General features: G+C 36.8%; 1 protein-coding gene across 3 annotated transcripts in view; it reads right to left on the bottom strand.

Annotated features, from left to right (window-relative positions):
• Positions 1–2,983: 2,983 nt before the first annotated feature.
• LOC128738215 (cytokine receptor-like) overlaps positions 2,984–13,575 on the bottom strand; it is a 357,136-nt gene continuing 346,544 nt past the window's right edge. For 2 of the 3 annotated variants that reach the window (XM_053833187.1, XM_053833189.1), the window contains 2 exons: positions 3,366–3,465; positions 2,984–3,303 (listed from right to left, as the gene is read on the bottom strand). In XM_053833187.1, coding sequence (XP_053689162.1) covers positions 3,254–3,303; positions 3,366–3,465 — 150 coding nt within the window. In that variant the 3' untranslated portion in view covers positions 2,984–3,253. The remainder of the gene's footprint in view (positions 3,304–3,365; positions 3,466–13,575) is intronic. The other variant, XM_053833188.1, reaches the window with a different exon arrangement.

The raw sequence follows: 13,575 nt of genomic DNA on the forward strand, positions 1-13,575 counted from the left end.
TTCAACTGTTAGAGTTAATATTTTTTGATAGTTGTGGGCACTCCGTCCAACTATGAATGAATAATAAGGCCATTGCAAATTATTTTTAAAACTTTTGTCACCCCCTCCCCTCCCCCTTGGAAATTGGCTTGAAAAATCAGGGGCAAAAAAATAATTTGTAGGATATGAGTTAAATTTTTTTAAATCAATTACCTGTGAGCTCTATAATAGCCTGAAAAATGAGTGTACGGGTTGAGTTAACGCTTCTAGCACGAAATAGAAATGGGAATTCAAACAGTGATATTTCCGAAAACCGAAAAAAAAATTTCTTTCGTTTTTGCCTTTCGACATAGGACTACGTCTTTGTTTACTATACTGAGCACTTTGTGAAAACGAAAATAAAAGTGTAACGTTTGAATGAAAGATTTCAAATGCAGTTATTAGCACTAAACTAGAGGGAGTAAGTAGAGCAATTTTAAGGAAGGCGTAAGAGGGGGGGCCGTATACAAATGAAATACAAATTTCCTCAAAACTCGAGAACTACTCCAGCAAATGGAACCAAATTTGGCATGTGTGGGGTTTCAGAAGGCAGGAATTTTTTCTATGGTATACTGAGACCCTTTCCCCTTCTAAGAGGGGTGGGGGGGTCTCCCATACAAAAGAAATACAAATTTCCTCGTAACTCTAGAACTAATCAAGCAAATGAAACCAAATTTGGCATGTGGGAGTTTTTGGAGGCATGAATTTATTTTATGATGGTTTGAAACCCCTAACCCCTGTGGCAGGAGGATAAGGACTCTCATACAATAAAACAGAAATTTTTGCGTATGTGCCATATTTTCTGCTATGTAACAAGCGGTAAGCTGTGAAAGTAAACTAGTAGAACCTTCTCGGAACAAGAGACAGTGAATCGACGCCGCTAACTTACGTGCCTGTTGCCATTCATGTCGAAAGAGAAGGACATTCGAATGGCACGTCATATTTGCGATGAACGTGCTCTGGCTTTGATGTTATTTGTAACCAATGGCCCTTTTAAAGGCCACACGTGAGTTAAAGTAAGATTATGGAAACATGTCTAGCTACGCATAAACATATTTAATACAATAATCTGTGGGCTGGTTATTCATTACTATTTCACCCTTTGTGCACACAAGTGATTTTTAAAAGAAATCTCTATGTCTCAATGGTTGCAGGCGTTGTACTTATGAACCCCCCTCCACGTATTTTCAAAGCCACCATTGCATTCAATGAAGAATTGAATCTGAATATTTCGCTCTTCTCTTTAAAACATTCACTTAAACAACGATTCTGCATTTTACATTGGTCTTTGATCTAATGATCTGATATAGTCCTACGTCACCCTTTCACACAAACCTTAGGGCTGTATAATTTTTTTTCGTGGACTTTTTCATGGAAAATAATAACGTATATATTAAAAGCAAGAATAGATTTGGTTTTCACGTTTAAACTTTTAGTAAGAATGCTTAAAATCCATTTGTTATTGCTCGATTAAAAAAATCTCCCCCCTCCCTTCAGGGGCCCAACACCAGAGGGACAAAAACTTTTTAAAATTTTTGTAATGGCCTAACTGTAACAAAAGAATTTGACTCAGAATTAATATTTAAGTTAATGAAACTGTAATATTTGGCAAAAATTCTGTAAAAAAATCAGAGAGGTTGTGTACAAGACACGACCGCATATATAGGTGACGCAGGACTACGTAAGTCTCTTTGTAGTGATAGTAGCATGTATTCATGCTTGTAATCATTCGATTCTTCATGTATACATGCTATATGCAACATATATACATGCTACATGCGTTGTATGTAACGTTTATCAAAGTACAGGGATACCTCGATATAAGACAATTTATAATTTCTAAAAGTTATCTTATATCGAAATTGTCTTATATCGAAACATGATTTTTTCAAAAAAAAATTTGCCTTCGCGGTCGCCAGTTTTGCTCTGTGTTATGTGTTTACGGTTTTTGAACTATTTATCATTGTTTGAAGTATTAGTGTTTACTATTTTTGGGGTTATTTTGAAATAATGAACATCTTCATGGCGCCGATTTCAGAATGGAAATTCAGCTCTGGTATCATTACCAGCTATGTCAAAGGGATTTGTTTCGATATAAGACAAAAATTGTCTTATATCGAATTGTCTTATATCGAGGTTGTTTTATAACGAGGCTGTCTTATATCGAGGTATCCCTATAGTAACATTGCATACGTTCAATTCTCAAAATATTGTGCATTTGACAATTTAACAATTTAACAAAATCTGAAGAAGAAGAAGAACATTGCATACGTTCAATTCTCAAAAGATTGTGCATTTGAAAACAATTTAACAAAATCAAGAACTATTGCTTTCCTGCTACCTTACTGAAATTAAAGATTGTTTTTATAATCCATGGTTTCCCACGTTGAAGGGATTTTACCAATTCAATCCTATTTTATCAACAGCACATCTTTTCACTGCACTTCTAATGAAACGGCAAGCATGCCTATTCATACAGAGTCATATTATAACCGAACACTACAGCTGTAGCACATTTTTCTAACACAGATATCAAATTCGCCGAGGTTTAATCGTCTCGCTGTAAAGAATTTGCGATCTGTTGGGACAACGAACTTGTGTCATTTTTTCTGGCACACTTCCCTAACACAGACATCAGATTGGACTAAGTTTAATCGCATTCGTAAGAAATCTGTTGGCTCGAGGGGGCTTTGTCACTCTCTCTGGCGTACTTCCCAAGCAAGGACATCAAAATGGTCTAGGTTGAACCGCGGTGTTAAAAAATCTTATTGATATGAGGAAGCTTTGTCACTTGTTTTGGCTTACTTCCCAAGCACAGATATCAAACTGGTATAGGTTTAGATCATCGTAAAGAATCTTCCAATCACGAAGCGATAATTCTGGTAAAACATAGGTTTATTATTTTCAATTTTTCAATAGTTCAACATCAAGAATCCATATTTTTCTTCAATTCTTAGAAGATTTTCCGATCGATTGGTGTAAGAATATTGAAAATCGATCGGAAAACCGCTGAGCTATTAGCGCTCAAAACCTGTCATTTTTTGTGACGCTCTTTTTTTCGATTTTTTGGAATGACACCCTATCTCAAAACTTGCCGTAAGACGTAGTCCTACGTCAAAAATGCGCTTCCGTTCAGCTTTTTGATTTTCAGCCTTTCGTAGGAGACCCTTTGCTTTGCTTTCTCTATTTGTTATTACTAGTTCAAAATATACATTTTGGTGAAAAATTCAGAACTTTATTTATTATTGTGACCATAATCAGAGAGTTGTTTATGTGTAACATATCCTAAAAGATAAAAACAGAAAAACATTAAGTATATCTAAACATGTATATTTTATTTACATTACCTGAAATATTCTTTGCACCTGTAGAAGTTGCAACGGAAGTTTTGGAATAACTAACGCCGCTCATACCAGCCAGTGATTGCGTATATCCACTTGACACGGTCTGAAAAATCAAGAACAAAATATTAGACTCAGGATTTCAATAGGTTTTGCCTTCTTAAATTTTTGCTGAAACTTTATGTACTAAATCGTTATCAACAAATATGCAAAAATACTCGATCGGTGAGCGGATTTAAATCGTAGGATAAGTTAACCAATAGTGGACTTGTAACCGTTCGTAGACTAACCTTTAACAAATTTCTACTTTAAACTTGGTGACTTATGCGCCACTCCCGGTAACCCGAGAGACCACCAGTCGTGTTAGGTTTGCCCGACTAATGTTTAGCACGAGATGTTTCTCAGAGGTCGGCTAGAACGGTACAGGGGTTACGCAACTGAAAACAGATACCAAGGGAAACGCTTCGCACCGCCGTGCGATAGAACCGCTAAAAACAGGTATGCTATTAGATCCAAACCCGCGAACCTTACGACCCGGAACGAAGCTGAAATACCAAAGTGAAGGCAACGAAAGGAAGAGTGAGTGATCCTTAGAATGGACTCTGCTCAAACGTAAGAATGAAAAACGTAAAATATCTTGAACTTTGTATTCAGTAACCGTATAACGTTCGGGCTGGACAATTGTTTTGTAGGTTTTCTAGCGCTGAATTTATGGTCATAAACGTATCACATACCTGCGCAGGGTTTTTGACGATGCTCGACGATGGCTAGCGTTGTCCTGGTCGACGGCGAAGATGACGACGTCACGGTCGATGGCGGATTGGCCGAAACTAAAGGTGCGGAGGGTGGTTCGGCTGGACGGAAGGCTTCCGATTTTACTACTCACGAGAGCGACGCAATGACTAGGGTCATGCGTACCCGAGTTTTGTCTTTGGCAGGGACCAACGTGCCCGGAAGACCCCACGTACTACGTTTCCGTGATAGATCTCCCGAAACGGAATGAAACCCCTACCTCAGACTCGACAAAAGGCACGCAATTGACGACGTGTCCTGATTGTCGGCTCTCGGACTTCGGCCACGGAGTGTAACGTTAAAAAGGGCCGGTAAAACACGCGCGGCAATTGACGACCGCCGTGTACACTTTCGCAACGCAAACTTAGCGAAAAACACCACACACACCCGTTTAACTGCCACGAAGGCGGGCCTTAATTGCACACAGGAACGGAACGGAAAGTGGACCGTAGCACTCCAGAATCCAGCGAAAAGAATTCCGTACAAATAGCGCATGGAGCGCTACTGTACAATTCGAACGAAAATACGTAAATTACTACACCAACATTTAAACAAGAATTCAAAAATTACCTTTGTACGATTTATACCACGGTACACTTGAACAGAGTTCTTCTTTGAAGGGTTTATTTCAACCCCGTGATCAAATACTAACTTTCTACTGGAAAATAAATAAATTTCTTAACAACTCACTCACTTTCAATGGTAACAGTCTTGTACCCTTTATAAAAGAATTTAAATAGCACAATTAACCCCTTGGTTAATCTTCAATATAAGAACACAATGCTCGTTAAAACTGTATTCAACTCCGCCTCCGACTTCACCAGCCGATGCGTAAGCGAAATGGACGAGTAGCTTTAATATTCTAATAAAGAAACCTCGGTTCCTTTATTTAAATTTTGGCGGTTTCTAGACAGCATGGCTGCGCCCACTAAACGGATAAACTAATTTAAGTATGGCGAAATGAGTACCTTATTTTCTCTTGCACACCTTTAGCAGCATAATACTAAAGTGACATCTAGTGGTCGTTACCGATTTATGTTTTATCGAGCTTTACTTTCATGATACGAAATATTTCACGCATGCAATTAGAATAAATCATCGCACGTGACTTATACAGTACGAGCGTTGCCTATATTCCGGCGTTACCCGAAATATTACGTTCGCGAAGCTTTTCACATATGAGCAAACCTTTTAGTCGAGCTGAGCAAACATTAAAAGTCTGATGCAGATAAAATTTATTATCTAAATTTCGGCGTAAAATCCACAACATGTTACAGACTCTCTACCTATAATCTAGGACAGGACGTGCCAAGTGTCAACCGCGGCGTTGACCCAAAATTGACCCAATTTCTGATTGGCTGAAAGTAACGAGCAACCGTTGACTGGGGAAAATATAACGTGATATCGCTTTCAGTGTTGCTGAAACTCATTAGTGGGAATACGCCAATAAGTTATTATTTCCGAATTTTAATTTCTTTTGTATTCTGTAGTTCTATGCTTGGTTTTATATTAGTTTTGTTTGTACACGAATTTTAATATTCAAAATAAAATGCAAAACATGATTTTGGTCGCATTAACTGTGGCGTATTCGGGAGCTGATTTTCGGCAAACGAAGTTATTTTTAAAACAATATGTGCAGGCAACAGTGGTGCAGAGTGTACAAAGAATATTCAATCGGGATGGCGGTCATAATGAAAAGAAGAGTAAGAAGCCAGATGGCACGTCCTGTCCTAGCCTATAATGAACACTCGGGGACAACTTCGGCGTTTATTACCCTTAATGGCATGAAGCAGAAAATAATCAACGTAACATATATTCAATTTTTTTTTAATTTTAGCAGCATGTGATTACTAATGCCTTGAAATCAACATTTTCAACGAATGAGGTAGCATTATCTTTTGTTTATAGTTTGTTTGTTTATTGTTTATTTGTTACCAATCAACAGACCCAGATGGACCTAACGATGCTTAAGTATACTTAAAATATTCACTTTAATTCTAGAATGTGGAATGTGGTAGTCGAATCCAGAAGAAACTCTATTAAAGGTTCGCTGCAGACCGATGACAGCACCATGGGTTTCGTAATCAGTACGTCGAACAGGCAATCTGAAGAAGGCACTATCGCGAAGAGCTCGAGAGCGGATGTTGATATTTAATTCGCCGAGAAGCGAAGGGCAATCGATGTGATTGGTTAGCAGATCGGCAATCAGCATAGCACATGAAAGCTCTCGCCTCACTTGCAGTGAGTCAAGTCTAGGGCTGTCTATCCGGTAGTACCGGTAGTACCGAAACCGGTAATACTGGCCAATTTTTGGATACCGAAATACCGGTTTTGGAAAGGCAAAAAAATCGGTATTTCCGGTATTTTCTAATCTGCTTGTTTTTTCCAGCTCCTTATTCGAATAAGAGCTAAATTTGATAAAACATTATAAATCTCTTAGAAAAACAACTTGGTGTTAATGCCAACGAGATTCTTCGACTACTAATAATCAAGAGAGTGAAATTGTGGGTCAAATAATTATAGCTCTTGAACCCGTTTAAGGCACAGTAGAGTAACTTTGCTGTAAAAATGTTTCATTGTATGAGCCAGACGTCGCGTTTCAATTTATTTTTGAACATCTTGATATTCAAAAGCCTCCAAATTATTCGAAGCTTTAAAATAGCGAATTTAGGAAACAAGATCAGGGCCCAGAAATGTCATTTACAATAGCAAATTGTTATTCAACACTGAAGTAATGAAGCTTCAGTTTCAACAGAAGCAGCGCCGCTTTGTTTCAAAACTGGCTTCAATAAGCGTCATTGAAACGATTTTCACTTCATCATGACGACCGGTTTTAAAGTTTCATTTTCATTTCATTTCACTTCATTTCATTCTCTATCAAATATTCAAAAAAGGTCAGCCTAGACTTTGAATAAAATTGAATTGATTTTGAGTAACATTTTCTACAATTTAACGCATATTATGATTACTCTACTCAACATCGACAAATCGTGCCTGACTGTCAATCGTCGTCATTTGACACATCAGTAGCTTCAGCTGAAGCTTGTTTGAAACGTTCTGTCCAACAAAGAAACAAGTCGCTTCATGTATGAAGCTAAGGTAAGGAAAAGTTAGCTTCATTTTTTTTCGACTATGCCGGGCTTGGATCAGAATACGGGGATCTTTGCGTTTTTTGAGCATTCTTGCCATCAAAGGTTCTGCCAGGAAAGAATTTGGAATATTTTTCAAGTCTTTCGAGTGATACATTGATTAAAACTTGTTTTAATCCACCTAGTGGTGAAAGGAACCTTTGTTATACGGTCTTACTTGCTATTTAAGATAGAAATCGACACGTCTTCGGAACATAATTCATCTATTGGTTAACGATGCATGGTGCGTTGGTTTACATAAAATTTTTGGAAATTGAATAAGTTCACGAAATTTGAATAAAATAAGAGCACTTATAAATTTTGATAGATTCTTTTTTCAAGAAATTGCTGAGTAAGTTGTTCCTAATATGAGTAAGTGCAAGTAAAAGTAAGTTGTAAAAGGAAATAATATTCTTTAACATATACATTGCGTAGTAAAGGTCTTTTAAATGCCATATTGTTATAAAGTTACAAATCATGGTTTAACTAACGTATATTCTTCAATAAACTTGTTATGAGCAAAATGTTAGAATTATTCAATGCATTAATACTTTATTTTGTTAGGAAAATAGATCAGCATAAGATTCCAGAAGAAACAGCAAACACGAATAGACGCGTTTTGTGTATCTGACACTTTGGTATCTCGCTATTATAAACATTCAAATTAAAAGTTAAAACAGTTTGTTAACATAACTTCGCGTCGGGTTTTCGAAGCAGATATAGAATTGGCATGTGCCTTGAAGATAGTGACAAGCAAGTTACATGTTTGGATGCAGACGGAATTACTGGAGGCAACTGTTACTGGAAGCGGTCCGAATTTACGCTTGTGCATACGGTAGTGACTTTTGCGGTTTGTGGGGTTCTACCGCGGAGGCACCCAAAACCTGGCTTTCGAATGGGACTTTGGACTGTTTCAGGTTTAATCGAAGATGCTGTTCATTGGCGGGATTTAATGGAATGGACGAAGAAACAAATGCCGGAGAGGTCGTTTCATAACTTCACTCGTTTATCTATTTGATTTTCCTGCATTCATATATTTTATTATTTCTAAATTTTATTCTTTTACTAAGTAATTAAAATGATGCCAGGTAGACGGAATTTTTCAATTTTCAGAGAGCGAAAAAAAGGCGCTATAACCTTGGCCTATTGCAGCCAGACTATGGTTAATGCCATAAGTTCATCCCCGAGGGTCCGGAGTATCACTTAACCTTTATTAGCAAAGATACTCCCAACGACTACAATTTGTAATCTGTAAATTAATCAATATCTTCAAGGGAAGCGTTTGGTACGGGAGGTCCACGCTTTCTTCCTTCCCCTTGATTTCAATGAGTTGAATGGAATTAAGTATCATTTTTAATTCCACTTAATTCTTTGGAATTCTCTCTGCGGTACATGCTGCGCAGTTGGCCTGGCCGTTGACAAGAAAAATGACCGATTTAAGCAATCGGCATTTTCCAGGATGCCTTCAAGTATTGGCTGCGTTAGTGTGAGATAAGATAAGATTAGGAAAATAGTTCAGCATAAGCCGACATCACAGAAACGAAGCAAGCAGCATGTGAAGTCCGCAATTGATCTCAACTGGAACTTTTTCTCGTTTCTTCATATGGAAAAATGGGTCTGTATGCAGCGGAATTACCAGCAAATGTAAAAGATTTAAAATGTATCCGTCTGTTGGTAGTCAAGTAATTCGAGGTCAAAATTGGGGTATTTTTTATAATCAAAGTTCTACAGTTCCTAAACAAGCAAACATAGAGCTATACTACATTCAGCAAACTTGTGTATTTCTACTATTTGTACAACTTTGTAATACATGAACCAGTCATACAACAATTACAAAAAGAGCTAAAGTAGAAACACTGATTTTACAAATCCATTTACAATAAATAAAATTTTTCCATCTTCGCTGAAGAGATAGAAGGTTGCTGTCTTCAGCAAAATTTCTTGTAATAAAATGCTCTAAAACTTTGCAGAACACATCAATGCGTAATATTGAAACTGAAGACAAATATTTTTTTTATTTCACTTTTAGGGGGATTAATCAAAATTTAAATTCTACCAGACGATAGAGCTTTCAATTTCAAGAAACTCTTCCAAAGGTTCGATAACCCTAAGACCAAGTTTTCCAGGCAAAACTATAGTGCGCACGTTTTTTTTTTGGTTTTGGGTTATTGTGCGCGCGAGTAAACCGTGTTACAAAAGTTGGCGCGAGTGTTCGAGGGTTAATATCTTTTGACCGGCAAAACCAATTCTTATGAAATTTCGCAGATACATTCGCAGTGTCAAAACCTTTCGTTTGATACTAAAATAATTGAAACTTGATACATTATCTTAGTCAAAATTATTATAAATTATTGTTAATTTTGATGTGTTGTACACGATTGTCCATAACTTTCAAATTAAACGTCCAATCAAAAAACAAATCAATAGTGACCTATTAGGCTATATTGCCTCTCAAATGAGACTAATAGCACAAAAATCGGTTTAGCCATCTCTGAGAAACAGGCGATAATTATTACCTTGTCAAAACAGGTTTTTTAAGGTTAACTTTTAAACTACTTGTCTGTTCTCAATAAAACTTCTTGACAATTTTTATATTATAGTAAGAGCTTTCATTTGGTACTAAGATCATTGAAATCGGTTGTCTAGTTCCGGAGAAAATCGTGTCTGGTAGTTTTCACATTTTTACTCATAACTTTTAAACAAAAAGTCGGACCATGAAACAACACAATAGTGATACACTAGGCAATAGTACTTTTCAAACAAAAGTAAAATCGAACGAATCGGTTCAGCCATCTCCGAGAAACAGGCGATAGAAAATGAAGCGCACACACACATACATACATACACACACACACACACACAGACATTGCTCAATTCGTCGAACCTTATCGATTGGTATATGTGACTCGGCCCTCCGAGCCTCAGATCAACTTTGTGTTTTTCGACCAATTTTTAAACCTTTGTTATAGTATAACAAAGGTAAAAAGGAGATGAAATCTGCATCCCACTATTTTCGAATAGTTGGATTGATAACAGAGAAGAGAAGGTATTTGTGAACGACGATGAAGAGGATGACGTTATGCAGGAGTTCCGGTTTGGGGATTTGGGGAGAAAAAATTGTTGAGAAGCTGTAGGAGACCGGGGCATTCATTATGCTAAAAGCTACAATACAAAATATTTTGTAAATAATTAAAGGCGGGTTTCCCTACTATAAATTTGCAGAAATGAAAGGAAAATTCCTGATGTGCTTAGAGCCGTTCGCTAGACATCGATGAAAGCGAAAGTTTTTTCAATTGTTGGAAGTGTTGGCCATAAAATTCGTTCGAGTAAGGGAATTAAATCGCTAAGAGTATTATATCTGCCTAAATTTTATTTTGCTAAGTAACAATACTAAAGCTAAAGTTTCAAAATAAAAAGATTTACTGAAAAACATCGACATTTCTATTGATTTCGAATAATCTGCCAATACCGGTATTTTCTATGCCAATACCGAAATACCGGTTTTCACCAAAAGCGCCCAATACCGAAAGCCCTAATCAAGTCCCATAAGCTGTGCACGACTTTCGTAACTTGGTAGCTGGTGTGGATTATTCCAGGGTAACCGCCGAAGAGCATATCGAACAAATCTTCGCTGGACAGCTTCGATCCTGTGTACTCCATTGAGGTAATGAGGGTTCCAAATTACCGAGCAATATTCAAGAACTGAACGAACGAGTGAACAGTAGAGAGATTTCAGGCAGTAAATGTCCGTAAAATTCCTAGACACTCTCATTATGAATCCCAAGCAACGAGATGATTTCCCGATTACATATGAAATATGCTGCTGGAACGATAGTTTGCTATCTAATAGCACGCCTAGATCTTTGATGCAGTTAGTCCTTCCAATGCTAGTACCTAAAAGCTTGTAGTAGAAAGAGATAGGTTCTTTTTTTCTTGAAAATGTAATCGCGGCACATTTACTCGGATTAACTTTCATATGGTTTGTGCAACACCAGTCTGCAAAGTTGTCTAACTGTTGCTGAAGCGCGTGGGCGTCTATCGATAAAAGATTTTCAAATCGTCGGCGAAGGACAAACGGGGAACTTCGAGTTTAAAATTCACGTCATTGATGTATAGAAGGAATATCAACGGTCCTAGGTGGCTGCCTTGGGGAATTCCAGATGGAGCAGAAAATTCTTCAGAATAATTATCACCAATTTTCACTGCTAGCCGACGGCCAGTGTGATACGAACGCAGCCAACTGATAACTCTGCCGCCGAATCCTAACTTTTCCAGTTTGGCTATGGCAATTTCGTGGTTAATACTATCGAATGCTGCTGTTAGGTCAAAATAAACTGCATCAATTTGCTCAGAATGATTATAGCTATCTGTTATATAAGAAGTAAACGATAAAAGATTGGTCACAGTTGAGCGCTTTGGCATAAATCCGTGTTGGTCCTCAACAATGTATTGTCGGCAAAATCCAAAAAATGCAATCCAATACAGCAAGTTCAAAAAGTTTACCAACCGAGCTCAAGGCAGATATACCACGATAATTTTCAATATGCATTTCCTCCCCTTTTTACCTTTGTTATACTATAACAAAGGTTTAAAAATTGGTCGAAAAATACGAAATTGATCCGAGGCCCGGAGGGCCAAGTCACATATACCAATCGATAGGGTTCGTCGATTTGAGCAATGTCTGTGTGTGTGTGTGTGTGTGTGTGTGTGTGTGTGTGTGTGTGTGTGTGTGTGTGTGTATGTATGTAATGATTTTTTCTATCGCCTGTTTCTCAGAGATGGCTGAACCGAATCGTTCGCTATTACTTTTGTTTGAAAGGTATTATTGTCTAGTAGATCACTATTGAGTTGCTTCGTAACACGACGTTTCGTTTAAAAGTTATAAGCAAAAATGTGAAAAATACGTGACACGGGTTTCTCTAGAACTACATGACCGATTTCAGCAATCTTAGTATCAAATGAAAGCTCTTATTAAAGCTAAGTTATTCAGGAATTTTTAATTGAAAACAAACAAGTAGTTTAAAAGTTATGCTTAAAAAACCTGTTTTGACAAGGTAAGAATTATCGCCTGTTTCTTAGAGATGGCCAAACCGATTTATGCGCTATTAGTCTCATTTGAAAGATAATATATCCTAATAGATCACTATTGAATGCTTTTTTGATTGGACGTTTAATTTGAAAGTTATGAGCAACCGTATACACCACACCAAAATTAACAATAATTTGTAATGATTTTAACCAAGATAATTTACCTAATTTCAATTATTTTAATATCAAACGAGAGGTTTTGACACTACGAATATATATGCAAAATTTCATAAGAATTGGTTGTAGCGGTCAAAAGATATTAACCCTCGAACGCTCGCGCCAACTTTTGTAACACAGTTACTCGCGCGCACAATAGCCTCAAACCAAAGAAAACGTGCGTACTAGAGTTTTGACTGGGAAAACTTGGTTTTAGGTTTATCGAACCTTTAGAATAGTTTCTTGAAATTAAAAGCTCTATCGTCTGGGGCAATCTAAATTTTGATTAATCCCCCTAAAAGTGAATAAAAAAAAATATTTTTCTTCAGTGTCAATATAACACATTGATGTGTTCTGCAAAGTTATAGAGCATATTATTACAAGAAATTTTGCTAAAGACAGTAACCTTCTATCTCTGCAGCTAAGATAGAAAAATCTTATTTATTGTATATGAATTTGTAAAATCAGGTTTTATATTTTTGCTATTTTTGTAATTGTAGTATGACTTTTTCATGTATTACAAAGTTGTACAAATGATAAAAATACACAACTTTGCTGAATATAGTATACCTCTATATTTGCTTGTTTAGGAACTGTAGACCTTTGATTATAAAAAATACCCTAATTTTGACTACGAATTACTCGACTACCAGCAGACGGATACATTTTAAACATTTTACATTGGGTAGTTTTGCTGCATACAGACACCATTTTTATATATGGAGAAACGAGAGAAAATTCCACTTGGGGTCAATTGCGGTACACCTCGCTTGCTGATTGCTTCGTTTCTGTGATGGAGGTTTATGCTGATCTATTTTCCCAACAATTTAAATTATTAATGCATTGAATAATTATGACATTTTGCTCAGAATAAGTTTATTGAAGAATATACGTTAGTTAAACAACGATTTGTAACTTTATAACAATATGGCGTTGAAAAACCTACACGTGTTGTACAAAATACAACAGCGTGAGAGTAACCGAAGGTTAATAAAAATTGATGAAAATTATTCTAGAAAACTCTATTGATGTGAATCAAATAGAATGGCATT

This window comes from Sabethes cyaneus, chromosome 2 (assembly GCF_943734655.1).
Source record: "Sabethes cyaneus chromosome 2, idSabCyanKW18_F2, whole genome shotgun sequence".
NCBI lineage: Eukaryota > Metazoa > Arthropoda > Insecta > Diptera > Culicidae > Sabethes > Sabethes cyaneus.